We start from the raw sequence: 18,893 nt of genomic DNA, 5'->3' as shown, positions 1-18,893 counted from the left end.
GGTGAGGGGGGAAACTCAAAAGTGAGGTGATCTGGTTGAAGCACTAGGTAAGGAACAGTGTCAGACATCTCAACAATTCAGCAAGCCGCAGCTCCGGGGCGTGGGGTGGGGGGCTCTGCTGGGCATTTTGGGGTGAGAGAAGCTACTGGGTGCTCCTCCAGACTCCAAAATGAAGGTGTGGGAGGGGAGGGGAGGGTAGAGATGCCAAGCCCTACAGCCTCCACAGGCTTACTCAAGCTTAGATTACACCTGTCAGGGGAAGGGAAGGGGTCTGAGGTCCAACTCCAAAGCCCGTTTCTCAGCCCTTCCGCTGAACCCCAGCCTGTGGCCCGGGGAGGGCAGGTGCCGCCCCACAGCCCGCCCCGTGCATCTTCCCCGCCCCCCTCACCAGCTCCCTCCGCCACCAGGACAGCGTGCAAGGCCTGGAGGGACCTGGCTAGACCCCTGGCCCATGGGCTGACCAGTGGCCTTGGCCAGCTGCTGACGTTCTAAGCTGGACATTTTGCTGCACTACACTTTTTATTGTTTTTATGTTTTTGGTGCCCTCTCTCTCCCAATCTTTTTTTTTTTTTTCGGTTCTACAAGAAAATGGGATGGTATCTTGCCAATCGACTGAGTCTGATTTCCCCCTCGCTGCGGCCACCGGAGACATGGGGCTTTCCAAATGACAAGGTGTAATCTAACATTCCCCTCACCCCCAAAAAACAGAGACAGCGATGCAAAGGGTGTGAGGCAGGCAGCAGGCGGGAGGTGTCTAGAGCTCAGTGTTCCTGCAGAAAGACCCCTGCCCCCCACCCGAGTCAGGGGGAAGCCTGCCTCCCCACCCCGGAGCCCCCTCTCCCCTCGGGATGAGGGGGGGATGAGGAGAAGGGCTGGGTCCTGATCTGCCACTGCTGACCACCAGGGTCAAGGCTTTGGGGGCAGGGGTTAGGTGGGGAGGCACGGCCAGGTGTGATCAGTAGGAACTGGGGAGCTTGCCAACACCCCCCGGTGGCAGTCTTTCTGGAGATACAGGAGGTGGGGGGCGGGGTTCCAGGCCCAATATCTGTATCTACTCCTGTTTGGGCGTGCCAAGAGGTAAGGGGAACACCTAGAGGTCATATCCACCTTGGCTTGGGTACCAGAAAGTTAATTTTAAAAACAATCTGTCTCATAAAATTCCATGCTATGAATTGATGTGAAAAGGCCTGGGGATAGGCTGCAGATAAAGGGTTCTGAAGAACAGCTGGAAGCTGGGGCAATCTAGCTCTCCCTCTGGCATTGGATATCGAGTCTTGTCCTCTTAGCTCAGCATTCAAGTCCTGGCATTAAATTATCCCGGCCCCATGTGGCTTCTTCCCCCCAGACCCTGACAATATCCTAAGTCCCTTGAAGATGTAAAATTCTTCCCCACATCTCCAGCTTGCTTCAAGTTCTGCCCGCATGTTCCTGTGTCATCAAGTGGGTGACATAACATTTAATGGGGTCCTGTGCACCATGGTTCAATAGTGCTATGTTGCTAGATCAAGCAGTAAAGACACCATTTTTAGCCACTAATTCACACCTTAAAGGCTGACAATTTTAAAGAGGCAAGAAAGAAAATTAACTGCCAGGGAGAATGTAATCCTATCATCTTCCCACCTTGTCAAATGTATGAGCTGCATCTTCTCTAGGGGAGTTCTAGGAGCAGAACTGCCAGCTGCATTAAAAAATGGGCTTGCTTTTGACTTTGGCCCTTTGGATTTCAGATAAATTTCAAGAGAAGGGTATATCTGAATAGCCCACCCCCAGACCACCCAGAGTCAGCAGAAGCTGGAGATTAAGAATTGGAGGAAGGGTTAGGTTGAGGGTGGGGATTCCCTGCAACTCCTTCCCAGGACTGGTTGCTCTGGCAACAATGTAAATGCTCATAGCTTTCAGGGCAGAACAAGCCAAGTGGCCCATCTCTTCTGCTGGTACTTATCTGCAAGGGGAGCCTAACATCCAAACTGGGGAGGCCACCAATCTCATGGGAATGGAGTTGGAGCTGGGAGAAAGTGAGACCATGGGATAGGCTCAGAAAACCACTAGCAAAACATGAAATCTGAGCAAATGAATTAATGTCTGCTCTCCAATTCTTTTCAAAGACATTTCCCATAAGCCATCTTTTTCAAACAGTGAGTCTGTGAAATACATGATGGGGAAACTGAAGTCCCCAGTGGCTTCCCAGACCATTTACTTGAAGTCTTGGTTTCCCTGTTTTACAACAATCTTGCTGCAATTTCCTGTCTCCTGTGCACCACCTAAGGCGCTAGACGAGTGTTAATTTCCTGCTCCTAATATGAGCTAGACACACTGATGCTTCCTATTGTTCAGATGAGGAAATAGGGACTCCAAGCAATCAAGTGACTAGCCCAAGGCCACACAGCCATGAGGGGTAGAGACAGAATTTGAATCTGGGTCTCCCTAAGCCCCAAGTCTGTGCTCTCAAAAGTCCAAATGGTCTTCAGAGACCCTCGGCCACCCCTCAGTTCCAATTCACTGAGACCCAGCTTTAGTGGAGGAGCTGGGAGACCTCTCTCATCCATCTTTTGGGGAGGTTCAGCCTAGCAGCTCTCACACTGGATTCAAAGAGAGACAGGAAAAATAAATTTCCTAGGATTGCATATAAAACCCTCTTGCCAACTTGGCCCTGAACTTAATAAGTGGGAGTTTAGAGAAGGCAGGTGAGGGATGAGAGAGAGAAAAAGGTGACCCCAAACAGACTGGTCTCCACCCTCAACTATCATCGATGTCGGGTAGGGAGCTGAGGGCTACTGGTTATAAGTCTAAATGGATATTTTATTGGGGATGTTTTTCACTTGGGATTTGGGGCTCTCAAGGGCTTGCCTTTTCTCAAGGAGGGAACAGAAGATGGGAGTGAGCACCTCTAAAGGTTTCAAGAGTGAGAGAGACACACAAAGAGAAGAGAGCTGAGAGAGAGAGAGAGAGGCAGAGGGAGAGTCAGGGAGGCAGAGACAGAGGGGGAGAGGCTGTGTCCAAAGTTCCCCAGGGTTTTCTCCAGAATTCCACAGTTCTGATGCTCAGGTACTCAGAAAGTGACCGTGCTCTGTTGCTGGACAGAAGACGCCGTGACGGGGCCCAGAGCCTTTGCGGTGGTGGGGGACGCAGCCAGCATCATCTGGGAGGCAGAGGCATAGCACTCAAGGGCAGAAAAACTGGCCAAGTATTTTTTCCAAAGTCTGTCATGCTACACTTTTTTTTCTGATGGGCAGTTCTGTATTGGCGCCCAGCCAGGATGCAAAAAAAGTCATCACATCAGCTGCCATTCTGAGTGCTGCCTGTTTGCTAAGCACGCAACATTTGGGAAGGATGGTCCAATTAAAGGTGGCCATTTCTCATATTTGAGCATGTTGCTCTGTGGAACAAGAACTCAAAATGCCGGCTGCCCATTCAGCTGTGTTTCAAGTGCCTGTTTCTGGGCTGTTTGGAAGAGGGGTAGGTGGTCTCATGCTGAGGCAGAAGGATGGAAACGTGCCTGCTTAAGCTCCCTTCCAACATGGCCACCCCTCGGGGCTGACCCCCAGCTCTGGGTAGAAGGGGGCTGGCCAATCAGGTCAGGCAAATTGGGCTGCTCTCCTCACACCCCACCTGGGCTCTGAACTCCCGCCATCTGTCTCTGCCACTTCCCTTGTACCCTGGAGCCCAGGCAGTCACTTTCTGAGCCAGCATCCCAGCTGTGGGACCCTTTCCACCCTCCTGGATGGTAGCTGGGACAGGAACACTGGCTTTTAAATCACAATGCGCTTGGAGAACAACCACAAAACAGCTCAGCCCAAGAAACTGAAACCAAAGAGCACGGAAACACAAGACAGAACCAAAAACGAAACGCTTTGGGGGAGGAGGGGGCCGGGTAAAGGGGATGGGAGGGGAAAAAAAAAACGAACCAATTGGTTTTTCCCCCCCCAAAAATGAAACAAAACCAAAAAGTTAATCATTAAATAAAAAGAAGAAAGAAAGGAAAAAAAAAAAAAGAAGGAATCCAAAGGAGAAAAAATGGAACAGAAGACGAGAAACACTCCAACAGAAGGCGCTGGGGATTCACCAAACCGAACCAACAAGAGTGGCATGCAGAGAAATTTTTACATTCTCCCAGCATGCATCAGGCCCAAGTTACCATGACGACGAGGAGTGCAAAAAACTTAGCAACAACATTACCAAAGGATGCAAAGAGGCGACCACATTGCAAGCATCGCATGTGTGCGGCCGGCCCTAGGCCGGGCTGGGCGCGGCTGAGGTTTTCGTGTCTTTCTGGGTTTTTGCTCTCGCTTGGCGGTTGTTTTGTTTTGTTCGCTTTGCACTCGGTATTCGTATTCCGTTATTTTTTTATGTTCGTTTTTCTATGATTTTCCGTGTGCATGTCTGCGTGTGTCCGTGTGCCTGTCTGTGTGCGTTTCGTGTGTGTGCGTGTCACTTTCAGAATGTAAAAATGTGGGTAAAGAAAGTAAAAAAGAAAAAAACACACCAACCTTCTCGAAGCTCTGAGGGATGTAAAGGGGGTTTGATGCAGAACACAATGACATGGGGAGAAGAGAAAAAATAGGGGAGATACAGAGAGTAAAAAGAGGACTTCCCAAGGCTAAAAGCTGCAATAGTTTGTTGATTTTTTTTCTTTAAACCAAAAAGAAAAATTAAAATTAAAAAATAAAAAGAACAGCAATGACCTTTTAGTCTTTCCTCTGCTCTTTCCTTGACATATAAGATCTACTTCTTAATTCAGGTTTGGAGTGTCTGAGACCCAGGCAAAGATTGGGAGGCTGGGCCCCCCAAAAGAAAGGACCCCACCTCCGGGGGTTGAGCTGAGGACACAGAAGGCCCCCCTCCTTTGTCACACCCTGGCTAGAGGCCCCTCCCCCGCCCTGCCCCACACCTGCTGTCCACACTCTCTTTGAGCTCTGCCAGACTTACAATCCCCCATCCCAGGTGTTTGCAGAGAAACAAGCAGGTTAGACAAAGACCAGTCGGTTGGAGTCATGGACACATTATAACTCACCAGAGGTGCCGTGGCATCGGACTGGATGTGTGCCCTCCTGCCCCCCCGCCCTTGCGTCCCCATTCCCTCCCCCCATGCAGCCTCCTCCTCAGAGACAAGATGCAGAACCCAAGTGCAGAGCCAAGGCGCTGCTTCAGGGCCGGTGCGGGACCAAGGGCTGAGGGTCTCTGGGTGAGGGAGGAGCCACCCAGCCTCCAGGTGGAGAACCGCAAGGGCTTGATGCGTTGAATGGGGGAAGCGGAGGCCCAAAGAGTGTGTGATGGACTCAAGGACACAGAACCAAATGGGGCAGCTCGGGGGTTTGAACAGGGGCCCCATTTCCTGGCAGGCAGAAGCTGTTTCTACCACGAATCTGATCAGAAACAGCCGTGGGGAGGCGGGAGATGGTGGAGTTTGCAAATGGAGGAGGAGGTGGCGGCGGATTATAATTCCTGAAAGGACGGAAGAGACCCGACACGGGGATGAGGGGGTTGACAGAGGCATCTGGGGACAGGGGCAGCACCCCCAACCCGGCACCTTTGAGGGGACACCAAGGGGCCCAGAAGGAAGTTTGTGTAGCCGCTTCTCAGGCCCTCCTTGGGTGGGGTGGGGGTGCCGGGGGGACCCCAAGCTTCTGGGTGTAACTGACTGGGAATTGAAGCTGAGAAACTTCAGCCCAAGCCCCAGGGCATCCGCCCACTGGCCTACAGGAACCCCTCCCTGAGGGTAATGAGGCTCTGGGGCAGCAGAGGGTGCGGGGCTGGCAGGGGCAGCCTCAAAGGCGCCCCCCTCAGCTCTCAGGTTGAGGGCGCTGGTGTGGGGCAGTGACGCAGGGAGCTATGAGGCAGGAGCCTGGAGAAGCAAAGCAAGCACACAGCAGGGGAGGCGACCACACGACACACCACAGAAGCCGGCTTGGAGGGGCGGGCGGGCGGGGTGGGTGGGGCAGAGGCCTGCAGGCTCCCCCGGCCCTGTAGGCCCGCAACCGGGCCCCTTGGCCCTGCCCTGTTCCCTCCTGCCGCTTCCCACCCCCGAGTCCTGCAGCCCACGGGCGGCCGTCACAAGGCACGGGGGTGGGAGGGGGTTGAAGCTGCTCCCATTTTACAAGCAAGGAAACTGAGGTCCAGAGAGGAACGCCGCCTCGCCTGAGGTCCCGCGGCCACCAGCGGGGGTGGGCCTTCCTGCTGGGGTCTGCAGGGGACAGGGGAGCCCGGAGGCTGTGAGCCCAAGAAGGGAGGGGGCGGGTGGGGCGTTCCCTGCCTTCGACCTGGACACGGCGTTCCCTACCTCGCACGTAGAGGTTGGCGGGTGAGGAGTAGCGCACGCCAGCACTGTTGGTGGCCACACACTCATATTTGCCCTGATCGGTCTCCTCGCTGCTTTCAATCTGCAGGGCTCCTGTGGGAAGAGAAGGGGAGAAGGCCTGGCCCGTCAGGGGAGACCCCGGGGGTGTGGGGCGGGGCGGCGGGAGGGCTGTCCCAGAGTCCTGTCCGGCCTGTCTCAGTCTGGCTTGGCCGGAAAGGTAGAAGAAAAAGCTGAATCAGCCCAGAAGCCCGCACTGGGCTGGGCCCCCGCCTGTCTCCCTCCAACCCTAAGCCTGGCCATCCTGGCCTGAACACACTGCGAATCCTCCACCCTCAGCTGGTCTGGGGCTGGGACCTCATAAACGCCTGCCAAGGCAAACGGCGAAGTCCAGGAAAGCACTGAGTGATGCTCTCCAGGCGGAGATGGGGGTTGTGGGCGGAGAGCAGGTTGACGCTTACGATTCATAGCAGCCATTCCAAAGACCCTGACACCCAGGGGCCACCACAGACAATGTGCCAACTCAGGGAGCCAGCGGTTGCTCACTGGTTTCAACTAGTGCCCACGTGTAAGTGAACATGGGTCTGGCTTCTTCAAGTATGGTTGGAATCACAGGCCTCAAGGCCCAGAGCGCCCGTAAGTAAAAGGAGACAGGGTTCTACTTCTTCAAGGTGTTTACATTTCAGGGCTGGGTTACCCTCCAGGAGAGTGAAGGCAAAGAATGTTTTTTTGTTTTGTTTTTTGTTTTTGTTTGTTTTTTCGTTGGAGTATAGTCAGTTACAATGTGTCCGTTACAGTGTGTCAATTTCTGGTGTAAAAGAAGGTTGAGCGTGGTTCACAACAATCTGCTTGAAATCAAAGGCCTGGATCAAAGCTTTATGCACTTGAAACTAATTGAAGAGGAACCTGAATTTGCCCAGAGAGTTAAAGTTATCTAAGTAAGTCTGAATTCACCCACCTGCTTTAAAACCCGGGCCTGGATTCAGGATCCTTGTGCTCACAAGTAACTGAATGAACTTTCTCAAGTGTGTTTGCAATCAGGGAAGGAGACCTGAGTCCATGGTGTTAATACGTTAATGGGGAGAATTTTCAAACGTGTTTGAAATCAGAGGTCTAAAGGAAAACCTCAAAGGCCTACAAATAAAGTTGAGGTTGAAATGCCTCCAGTGTGTTTGAAATCCAAAGCTTGGATCAAAGAATTTGTTGGTCACTAGTGAATAAGAATTTAAAGAGGTCAGTTTTCTCAAGCATATGTAAAAACCACAGGCCCAAATGAAAGGCCTTGGTGCCCACAAGTAAATGAAAATAGGGCTGATGTCCCCCCAGTTTGAAATTACAGGCCCAGCTGAAACACTTCATTTTCCTACAAACGTGCAAAAATGAATGAACCTTCTCAGGAATATCTGAACGCATAGGGCACTACAGCCAGTGCCCATGAGTAAATGAAAATGTGGCCCAGGTTTCCCCAAGGATCTGAAACCACAGGCCTAGGGAAAAAAAAATCTTCATTTTCTCAAGTAAATGAAGTCAAGAAAACATCTCTAAGCGTGTTTGAAATCACAGGCCTTGCTTAAAAAACTTGAGTACCCATGAACAAACCAAAATGAGGCAGAGGTTTCCACGATACGTTTGAAATCAAAGGCCTGGATCAAAGTCCTCATTTTCACAAGTAAATAAAACTGCGTGAACATCCGTAAGTATGCTGGCATCACAGGCTTAGATCCTGTGATTTGTTGACCATGAGTAAATGAAGATGCGTGAATATCTCTAAGTGTGTTTGAATCACAGGTTTTGATCAGAGTCTGTGGCACCAGGAGTCCAAAAATCCAGTCCAAGGTCCCAAGCAGACCCCTCCTCCCAGCTTTGTCTGTGGTCGTCCCACAGAAGTGACAGGGACCCACAGATTGGGAAACTCTCTCTGGGGGCTGTGGACTAGGGTTCTATCCCTGCACACCACCTCCTGCTCCCTGCCAGCCTGAAGGCTCCAGGGACGCAGGCAGACAGGTATCACTGGAGGCCCAGAGAGGGCACAGAGCCTGCTCTAGGTCACACAGCATTTCACGGCAAAGTCAATGACTCTTCCCTAAGGCTCCCACCCAGGCCTATTCTAGTCTATTCTCTGAGGCAGAGACCCTGAGTCTGCTTGTCTCTCTGTTTCCTCAGGCTGGACCCCTCCCCACCAGATCAAAGCTTCAGGGCTGGAAGGCCCCCTGTGCACACTTATTGTACAGATGGGAAAACCGAGGCTAGAGACAGACAAGGGCTGCGTACAGAGCAGAGGTCAGAAGCCCAGCTCCCAGTGCTCTGGGTGGGCTTGGGAGGCGCTGCCCCTTCCTGAGGACACAACCCCCTGACTGCAGCCAGGTGACCCAGGAGCCACCATGGCCACACTCAGCCCCCAGCCATGGAAAGTGACATAGACACAGAGACTGCACCGACACTGGGTGAGGTGGCAAGGAGGAGATATGTGGAGGAGGGGCCTGGGGCAGCCCCCTGTGGAGCCTAGGGGGCCGGGTGGGCAGTGAGCGAGAGCGTGAGTGGGTGGGTGGGTGAGGAAAGAGCCTCTTACCTCGGATCGGAGTGCTTTCTGTAAGGGAAGCAGAGAGAGTCAGGTGAAAGTCAGAAGGCAGTCCTAGGGGGCCGGGGGGGCCCCAGGGAGGCAGGGCCGGGCCACGAGCCAGGCCTGTTCACTCTGCCCCAGGGCTGGGAGGGGGCGGAGGCAGCCCTGAGCCTACGGGCCCTGCAGGCCTTGCTGAGGAAGGCGAGGCAATGCTCCAAGGAGCAGGATGGGGTCTGAGGGCTGGCCAATCAGAAGGGCTTCCTGGAGGAGGTGAGAATCTCTTGGAGAAGTCTAGCAGCCCCTCTGGACTGGCCTGAGGGGCATGGCTATGGCCCTAGGAGGTCCATGGCCTGGCGTGGCCTCGTCGGCTGCCTTCCTTCAGGGCTGAGGGAGGTCCATGACCTTCCCTCCTACTTTCCTTCTTGGAAGGGACAGGGAATAATGGGGGTCTCAGGGAATCTTGTTAGAGACGGCGGAGAGGGGTTAGTGCCCCAGGGCCGGGCATTAATAAAGCAAAGGGCAGGTGTTACAGACAGGCCAAGGAGGAGGGACGGGGAGGGCAGTGAAAGGGGACAGAGGGCAGAGGGAAGGCCCTGCAGCCTTCTTAACTTCCAAAAGGAAAAGAGGAAGAGGACCTGCACGTGTCTCCACGGGTGCTGGGGGCAGGGCTGCTCAGGAAACCGGAAAAGGTGGCCCCAGGCTGGAATTTCGCACCCTCAGCTCATCTTCCCAGGGGAGACCTGGGGCCCTTCTCTCTCTGCCGATAGCTGATAACCCCACTGAGGACATGGGCATCCCACGGTCAGGGCAGAGAAGCTGCTGAGGATGATAAAACACAGTTCTTTCCTGCCTGGCCCAGATCCATTTTGCAGATGGGCAAACTGAGGCCCATCAGGGGCCATGAGTCAGAGGTGGGGGGTGGAGGGGCTTAAACCCAGCTCTCCAGCTTCCCAGGCTGGGGCCCCTCCAGCCTGAACTTTTTGGGGCCTTATGTTATCTCTTACAAAATCCCCGACCTGATGGGGCCACTCCTCCTCCTCACAAGGCAGGAGGAGGCAGGATGGGAATTTGCCTAAGGCTGCACTGTGGAGAACGAAAATCCAGGTCAGTAGGAATCTAGGTCGGCTCCTGCTTGGGCTGCTTCACTGCACTTGGACTATGATGACAGAAGCCAGAGGCCAAAGGACAGAACTTCCCAAGGTGGTCAAACAACCTATGGCTAACATACTGAGAGGAAAGGATATACCTCTTGGGTATTAAAGGTAAAGAGTGACTATCATGGGCCAATATCAGTCATTCTCACCTTAGTAAGAATTAGCCCAGCAGTTGGTTTCAGGGGATTTGGGCTGGATGCTGGGAAAAGAGGATGCGACTTGCCCAGGACTAGCCCAGCTGGAACATTCCCCTCTCCCCCTAGACCCAGCCCCCAAACTTCTATAATTTCACCACTTTCCAGCAGTGTCAAGGCCCAGAATAGGGCAGTATGACTATTATGTGTGAAGCTCCCCTGGCCCAAGGATACCCTGGTTTTCCTGCAGCTCCCATTGTGGGGTCTGGCCGGCCCCTTGTGGCTATGTCTTTTTTCCTCTTTTCCTTTTGGGCTCCTCTCTCTGCAGCCCCCTGGTGCCCGGGTGGGGAAGGCTGGGCAGCCGGAGACGGGGTTGGTGAGGGGACGCGTTAGTAAACATGCCACGTGGAGTGGGTCACAGTTACTGTCACAGTGGCTGTTAGTCTGAGGGGAAAGGACGGGGGTGTGGACACAGGAGGGGGGCGTTAGTTGTTGACGTGGTGAAGAAATTAAACTTACCAAAGGTTTCTGAACGTTTACAACGGAGGGACAAGAAAAAAGAACAGGAACATTAATGGGTGGTTATGCAGAAGCCTGTATCCTCATGGGGGTGGGAGGGGAGGTCAGAATAGTAATCAGATTGACTATGATTAGTAAAGCAGCTGATGCTCTCTGCGCACTCGGTACGTGCCCAGCAGCCCTCAGGGGCCCCTCACAATAACGCTAGGGAGTGGGCATGTTTCATGAGGACACTGAGACCCGAGAGGAGGACATGCTCTAAGACACAGTGGACACTGAGCTCCATGCTCTTAATTATTTCACTGCATCGGGGCTACGATGGTGGAAACCAGCAGGGAAGCAACTGGATTCCCAAGGCTGCCATCGCTCCTCCGGCGGAACCCCCAAGCTGCGGACATCCTCAGATAGGTCGGGACAGGGAAGGCTACGTCTCTCCCCAGGGCGAGGGCCGGGTCTCTCCAGGGAAGCAATTCTGGGCTTAATGTCTGCCCCTTTTCAGGGTTTGGGTCTTGGCTGGGGGGGAGCAGGAAGCAGAGGGTGGGCAGACAGACTCCTTGGAGGACGAGGCTGAGCAGTGGGTGGTGGGGGACTGCGCTGAGAACGGGGAGGCCTTCAGGCAGGGGTGGCTCCAGGGCGGGGTCCTCAGAGGAAGGGGAGGGAGGAAGAAGGAGGTGCACTAACACGTGTACTCACGGTGGGCTGAAACACGTGTGAGTGCACAAGAGAGCATCTCGACCACACACGTGTCTGCACATACAAGGACCAGCTTGAGACGTGTGCACAGGAGGGACTGTCACGTGGAGACACGTGTGGCCGAGATGCACATGGATAAGCTTTCCTCTGGGAGGGGAAAGGCGACCCGTGTGCTGGTGGCATGCCTGTGTGTGCCCACACACGGGAAGCAGGTCAGGACACACGGGGGGCCCAGACACGCACACACGGACGTTCGTGAAGCAGTGGGACAACCAACACAATGCACATACAGCCCCCAAGACATACGGACTCACAGAAGGGGCACAGGGGTGCTATGCCGAGACACAACTGTGGAAGCACCCAGCTCCAAGGTGGCCAAGGCCTTGGGTTCTGTCTCCAGGTCCTCCCTAGCCCGGCCGGGACCTGGACAAATTGCCCCATCACAGGCAGTCCTCCACCACCACCCTCTCCCTGTCTTTGCCTCCATCACGTCCTTATGACCTCAGTCTTGCAGACACTCTCTCTGCAGCTCTCCATGGCTCCCCATTAACTTACCTGTCTATGCCCACTATCCCAGCTTTAGCACTGGAAATCCTCTTTGCCTTAGCCTGCCCTCTACTCCTACTCATCCGGACACTATTATATCCTCACTGGACAAGCCTACTGCTTCAGCACAGAAAATGCTCTCCCTCTGCCACCCCCCAAGGCTCCCCGTTATCTGACTGTGCCCCGTTATATAGCCAGTGCTTAGACAGTGAAGGTGGCCTTCCCTTGCCACCCTGCAAGGCTCCCCATCACCTGTCTGTCTGTCCCCTGGTGTCCCCACTGCTGGGGCCCTGGAGATCCCCACCATCCTCTGTGGTTTTCCATCACCTCAGCTACCTGCACCTCATCAGGACCTCACTTAGGTACCAGAGACACTCTGTCCCTATGGCCTCTGGAGCTCCCTAGCATTGTGCGTATCTGGGTCCATTATATCCCCACTCAGGCACTAAAGAACCCTCCTCCTACCATCCACCATAGCTCCCTATTACCCCTGCCTGTCTGCACCCTATTATATCCCTACTGATTCTGCTCTGAAGACACTCTCCCTCAACGCCAACACCCTCCATGGCTGCACACTAGCTCTGCTTTCCTATTCTTCATTAGTCCTCGGGGCTTGGGCCCTGGAGACACTGCCTGCTCTTTGCTGTCCTCTGTGGCTCCCACGTCCTCCTGGCCACCTGCACTTACCTGATCGCAGCTGCTTGATGCGCCCGTTGCTGGCGCTGGGGTCCACGGGCAAGAAGTCCTTGAACCAGGTGATCTCGGGGTCAGGGTTGCCGCTGGCAGCACACAGCATAGTTGCTGTCCGCGTCCGCTCCACCACCTTCAGCTGGGGGCCCATGTCGATGTTGGGGAAACCAGGGGGCAGCTGGTCCTCTGAGGGTGGAGACAGGAAAAGCAAAGCCGAGGCCCAGTCACTGCAGGGCCATCCCTCCAGGGTGGGGCTCGGGGGCAGGATGGCCCTGGTCCAGCCCCTGCCTGGCTGGGGGACCTCCCATAGCCTGTTTCCTCCTCTGTTCATGGGAAGGACCACTCTCATGTGGGGGAGCCATCGGAAGGACACCAGGCGAGACCGGCGCCTCTCGCTCGGGGCAATCCTGCCCCTCCTCAGGGGACTGGGCTGTATCTGGGGGCATCTATGGCTGTCATGAGTTGGGGGAAGGCTCCTGGCATCAAATGGGGAGCAGCCAGGGGGGCTGCTCCACACCCCACAGTGCCCAAGACGGTCCCCCAGAGAATGATCTGACTCCACGTCAGCAGTGGTGGGGCTACAAAACCCTTGCGTTACTGCACAGCAGTTCAGAGGGAGCTTTTCAAATTTGAAACAGGGCCACATCACACTCCTGCTGCTGGTCCTGCCATGGTCCCCACCACCCTCTGTAGGAACACAGGCCCCTCGCCAGTGCTGGCCCCCGCAAGCCGCAGCAGCCCGATCTCACACCAGCCTCATGTTTCTCACCTTTTCTGACTCACCACACTGGCCACCTTGCTCCCCAAAGTCCCTGCTCCCTCCTGCATCACCCCTCAATGACTCAGGCACATCCTCTGGGCGAGCTCACGGCCCCAAGTTATAAGTCCCCCTGGACTCCAGAACAACTGAGCTTCGAACTCCACGGATCACAACGTTATCTGTGTCCCCACAGTGTCCCTATCACCCCATTCAGGTCCCGGCACACAGTAGGTGCTTAATAACTGTGTGCATGACTCAGCCCCAGTTACTGCCAACCCCTCCAGGCCTGAGTCTCCCTGTTTGCTGGCCAGCGTCTAGGTAGAGGCGGTTAGGACACAAGGAGACATTGCCCCTCCCTCAAGACTCTTGGTCCCCATGTTCGAGGGACTGACAAGAATGTGGGTCTGGCCTGAGCCAGGTGGGCTTCATTCATGTCCTCTGCAAACTGCACCGTGGGCTCCGTGGCTGGACTCAGCTGGAGCCGGTGCTGGGGGTGGAGGGATGTGGGGGGAGCAGCTGGAGGGCCTCCCGCCAGGTGTCTCCCCCTCCAGTACCTGGCTCCAGGTTCCTTTTGCTCTGACCCCTAACACCCCCAGCTCCGGTCTGGCCTGTCATCCACAATGGACAAAGGGTCCCCTGGGTTGGGGCAGGCTTCCTCAGCTAAAATTAAAACAGCCACTGGCTGTTTATGTGTCCTCTGCCCCAAATTCATATGTCGAAGTCCTAACACTCAGGACCTCAGAATTAGACCTTAGCTGGGCACCATAAGGCGAGAGGAGGTATCAGGGTGGCCCTAATGCAACATGACTGGTGTTCTCACAAGGAAGAGGTGAGGACCTAGGCGCACAGAGTGGAGACCATGTGAGGACACAGGAGAAGACACACATGTTCAAGCCATGAAGGGAAGGAAGCCTCAGGAGGGACCAACCCTGCAGACTCTTTGCTCTTGGGCCTCCAGCCGCTAGGACTGTGAAAAGACGTGATGTATGCCGCCCAGGCTGCAGGACTCTCTTACAGCCGCCCTGGAAGACGAACACAGTCCCCGCCCCAGCCCTGACGGACAAGCGACAAAAAAGTGATCACATACAATGCTGACGGGATGGAGGAGAAACAGGAGTGCTCGCCTGCAGCCGGCACGATGGCTCGTTGGTGTTGGTACAGTGGGACCAGGAGGGGCGACCTGGTGCCATTCACCTGACACCCTCCCCGAACCTGCAGCTCAGCGGCTGGCTCCCTGGGCCTGTGCCCTAAAGGAGGAAGGCAGGGGAGTCCTGAGGCGCTAACAGCAGCAGCGGAAAGCTGGAGGCCACCCAAACACCCGTCAGCAGAGACTCATCACAGACAGGCCAGGCTGTCCATGGGACGGCTCCCCAAACAAGCAGAGAGAATCGCCTTACGGATTTGGAACAAAGTCCAAGATGCATTGTTAAGGGGACAGAGTTCAAAATCGAAGATGGTGTGGACCCAGGATCAAAAACTACAGCCCCACGGCCCAATCAGGCCTCCTGCCTGCTTTTGTTGATAAAGTTTTATTGGCACATGGCCACGCCCCTTGGTTTCCTCGTCATCAACAGTGGCTTTCCTGAACTGAGAAGTTTCAACGGAGACCATCTGGCCTGCAGAATCAAAAATATTTACTCTCGGGCACTTTGCAGAAGCAGCTTGCCACCTCCAGGTATAGACAATGCTGCTATGTGTATGAAAAGGAAATAATACATGTGTATTTGCTTACAGATGTCCAGGAGGTGCACTAGGCATGGTGTGGGGATTGGGGGATGGACAAGGCGGCTGGGGAAGAGGAGCCTGGGCCGCATCACTGGGTTTCCCTAGTTAAATAAGAGAGCTATGGTTCCCGTCCACGGAGGGGTCACTTCGTGGAGGAAGACAGCCCAGTTCCAAGTCCTGAGCACTAACTATGGACCAGGCACTGTAAGGCAGCTTCCTGCGCCCTCCTCAGAGATGGGACCTATTTCATAGAAGGGGAAACTGAGGCTCGACAGACGCACACCTGCCCAGGATCATACAGCCAAGACACAGCAAGGCTGGGATTTGAATCCAGGCCTGGCTGAGCCTGGAGAAAGCTGGATGGGGCTGGTGGCTGCAAAACCCCCAGACCCAGCCTGGACCCATCGGGGTCTGAGTGGGTGGCCTATCTGAGCGGGTTCAAGCCTGCTGTGTTCCTTCCCAGCCCAGGCCTGGGCCACCCCACCTGTGGTTCTGATTGGCTACTGATGACATCATCGGGGGTTAGGGCCAAAACCACCGGGCCTCAATTCTTGGTGCTCCAAGCTGGCCTGAACGTGCTGGCGTCCCTCTGTGAGCCTGTTGTGCACGGGTGCACATGTGCGTGCACCTGAGCTCACCAGCACCCCACGTGAGCACTTCCTCCGTGTGTGCGGCCCCCAGCGGGTGGGGTTGGGGGCTGTGAGCGCATGCCGGGCAGCAGCCAGCCAGGGTGGGGGAGGCCGCGGCCGCCTGACGTTACAGAGAGCTCCTAATTAAACAAAAATGTTCATCGAGTACCACATTGTGCCCGATTCCTCGGAGTTTAATTAAAACAACAGCACGGGAGGCATGAGCAGGGTCCACAATCAGATGGTGGCCTAGGAAGTGAGGCAGGGAGCTGGGCCCCGGCCGCCCAGACCTCCCCGCTCAGCCAGGGGTCCCTGGGACTCCGGGCCCCGAGGCAGGGGATACAGGGGGGCCAGGCGCTCCGGGTCAAACGCTCTGGGCTGGGCGCCCAGGCCAAGTACCACGTCCTCCTAAGCGGCCCAAGAATAGAGAGATGCTGAGGGCCTTGATGGGGGCAGGGAGCGGGATGCATCTTTCCCAGACTCCTGGGGACTGGGCGGTTAATAGATTCACAGCTTGTCCTTTTAACTCTCTGAGCGCTTACAATGGAGGCTGGCACGGGGGGCAGCGGGAGGCAGGCTGTTCTGTCTGTGCCCGGGGAAGGTCACTGCGAAAATATCTGCTGGGAAGGGGCGGGGCGGGCTGGGGCGCGTGGACTCCTCCCCCTTCCCGCCTCCTCCCCCTTCCCGCCTCCTCCCTCCATCCACCAGCCGGACCGGCTCCAGGACCCACGCGAAACGAAACTATGGGACCTCTTGTTTAAAAATGACTAGGACTTTTCAGGAGGCAATGGCAGAGCCTTCTGAGTGTGGATGCACACCAGGGTCTGGGACAAAGTACCCCCGCGGCCAGTGCGATGACTGCTCGCAGGGCTCCCAGCTGACCACGGGAGGATGCTGGAAGGCTCCTAACCTGGGAGCCACACGTGGGGGCCACCTGCCCTCTAATGGCTGGCTGTGGCTTGTACTTATAGATCAGAGAGGGTCAGGGTGGCCCTGCAGGCGACAGGCAGAACCCAGCCACCCACCTGACAGCTGCAGAAGGGCTGGTGGCAGCTGTCCTATTACAACTAGAATAATAATGATGGTGATAATAATACCAGAAGGTAGGATCCACCAAATGCTTGTTCCCCACGTGGCACCGCATCTGTATCGTCCACTCAAGCGGCTCATGTCACACTCCCTTGGGGTAACTGGCATTATTATCCCAATGAGGAAACTGCAGCTCAGAGAGGCTCATTAACTTGCCCTAGGTCACACAGCTACAGGGTGGCAGCTCCAGGATGTGAACCCCAGTTGAAGCCCCTGGGTTACAATGGACAAGGCAGTAGGGAGCAGCCAGGGGGAGGGGTGGTGGGAGGGAGAGGGGCGGGTTTGTGGCGAGACTGGTGAGACTGTCTGAACGATGCTGCTTTACAATAAGGAAGCAATCTCCTGGTGGCCCGCAACCCACCTGAGTGAGGCCAGCAGGCAGCCCCCACAAAGGTTCCACGTGAATGTGTGGGCAGGTAGCATTAGCTGTTTCTGCCTAGCCAGCCTCTAACCCTCCTCCGTTCCTTTGGGGAAACCACCACTTACTGACCCCATCTACGTGCTGACACGCCCCTGGCTCCAGGGAGGACTCTGCCAACCAGAGTATCTGTTCCTCCTGCCCGAGTGACCGGCTCAGGGGTAACCACCTGACCCAAGCGGGGCCAACGAGCAGCAGTTCTGGGGCATTCAGTCCTTTCTTTTCTGTGTTTGGGGAGGGTAGGGGGCAGAAGCCTGGAGCTAATGCGGGGAATCTCACTGAGGATACAGTTGATATGGAAGAAAACAAACCCAGAGACAGAAAGTGAGCTCTGACAACATTATGTGGGCTCTTGGATACAGCTGAACCTGAAGCTAGCTGCTCCACAGACATTTTAATTGCATAAGCCAATGAAATCTCAGTTTGAGTTGGACCAGCCTCTTGTAATCACAAAAGCACGATGAAGATGACAAATGGGCGTGATTCTAGTCCCATAGCACTCCTCTTTTCTGCAAAGGCTCAATAAACCACTCCCAGCAAGCTCTGGGCCCCAGCGGTAATATGGGCTGGAAAAAGGAGATCAATGTCCCCCCTGAAAGAAAAAATCTAAAACAAGACATTCCCTTTAGCGTTTGTCCCTGAAGTCCAGGACCCAGTTCCTCCCCGACCCCGCCCCAGGGTCCCCAACCCCAATACCTCGGAGGACAGTGAGCTTGGCATGGACCGTGATCTCCCCGACGGAGTTCTGGGCCACGCACTCATACACGTTCTCGTCCCGCGGTGTCCGCAGCGGCTGGATCCTCAGCACGGCCCCTGCGCTCCCATCAAACTCGATCGTCTGTTGCGGTTAGGGGAGAAGGTCGGGGTGAGGCTGGGGCCGGGGTGACAGGAGAGGAGCTGGGGGCTGTCCACCCATGTGTGTATGTCTGTGTAAACACACTGGAGGTGGAAAACCGGGTCTGTCCAAGTAAAGGGTATGGTGTGAAGTGGGCGTGTGACGCGCACACATAAATCTGTGTGGCAGGCACTGTGCGAAGGGACACCGGAACGTGTGTGTCCGACCACATACATGGGTACAGAGCTGTCCTTCTCTGTGCAGCGGTGAGATAAAATTCAGAGAGAGCAGGGCATGGCTTCAAGCCACACAGCACAAAGGCGGCAGAGCAAGCGAGCCTCGCAGGGCCCTCACTGAGCAGGCAGGTGGGGTCGTAGGACAGGGAGGGGGTGGGAGAAGAGAGGTGCCCTGGCTGGACAGGGTGCCCAGCCCTAGAGGCCCACGTCCTACCTGGGGAACGTTTAATTTTCTTTTTTTTTAATGGAGGTACTGGGGATTGAACTGCATGCTAAGCACACACTCCACCACTGAGCTATACCCGCCTCCCCATCATTCGGGTGAGGTCTCTCGGAAGGCTTCCATGGCCCAGGGGTGGGGCTGGCCCCGAGCTGCCTTCCCCCCACCCCGCCCTGCCGCCTGCCCCGGCTCACCTCAAAGCGCTGGGAATTGACTTTCTTGCCCTTCTTGTTCCAGGTCACGCGAGGCCTGGGATCTCCCGTGGCCTGACATACGAAGGAGGCCACACCCCCCGACACACCAATCTGGTCCTTGGGTTCTTTGATGAACCTGGGGGGCTCTGGGGATAGAGCAGGAAGAGGAGGGACTCTGCTGGGCCCGGGCATGGGATCA

The 18,893-nt window shown here is 55.5% G+C and overlaps 1 protein-coding gene across 12 annotated transcripts in view; it reads right to left on the bottom strand.

Annotated features, from left to right (window-relative positions):
* Positions 1-18,893, bottom strand: part of PTPRS (protein tyrosine phosphatase receptor type S) — a 96,149-nt gene that overhangs the window by 34,810 nt on the left and 42,446 nt on the right. For all 12 annotated transcript variants that reach the window (XM_072947891.1, XM_072947895.1, XM_072947897.1 and 9 more), the window contains exons 3-6: positions 18,695-18,840; positions 17,906-18,047; positions 12,586-12,774; positions 6,278-6,388 (exon numbers count right to left, since the gene is read on the bottom strand). In XM_072947891.1, the coding sequence (XP_072803992.1) occupies positions 6,278-6,388; positions 12,586-12,774; positions 17,906-18,047; positions 18,695-18,840 (588 nt within the window). The remainder of the gene's footprint in view (positions 1-6,277; positions 6,389-12,585; positions 12,775-17,905; positions 18,048-18,694; positions 18,841-18,893) is intronic.

This window comes from Vicugna pacos, chromosome 22, assembly GCF_048564905.1.
Source record: "Vicugna pacos chromosome 22, VicPac4, whole genome shotgun sequence".
Taxonomy (NCBI): domain Eukaryota; kingdom Metazoa; phylum Chordata; class Mammalia; order Artiodactyla; family Camelidae; genus Vicugna; species Vicugna pacos.
The sequence above is the reverse complement of the archived record's forward strand: the minus strand, read 5'-3'. Positions and strand labels throughout refer to the sequence as shown.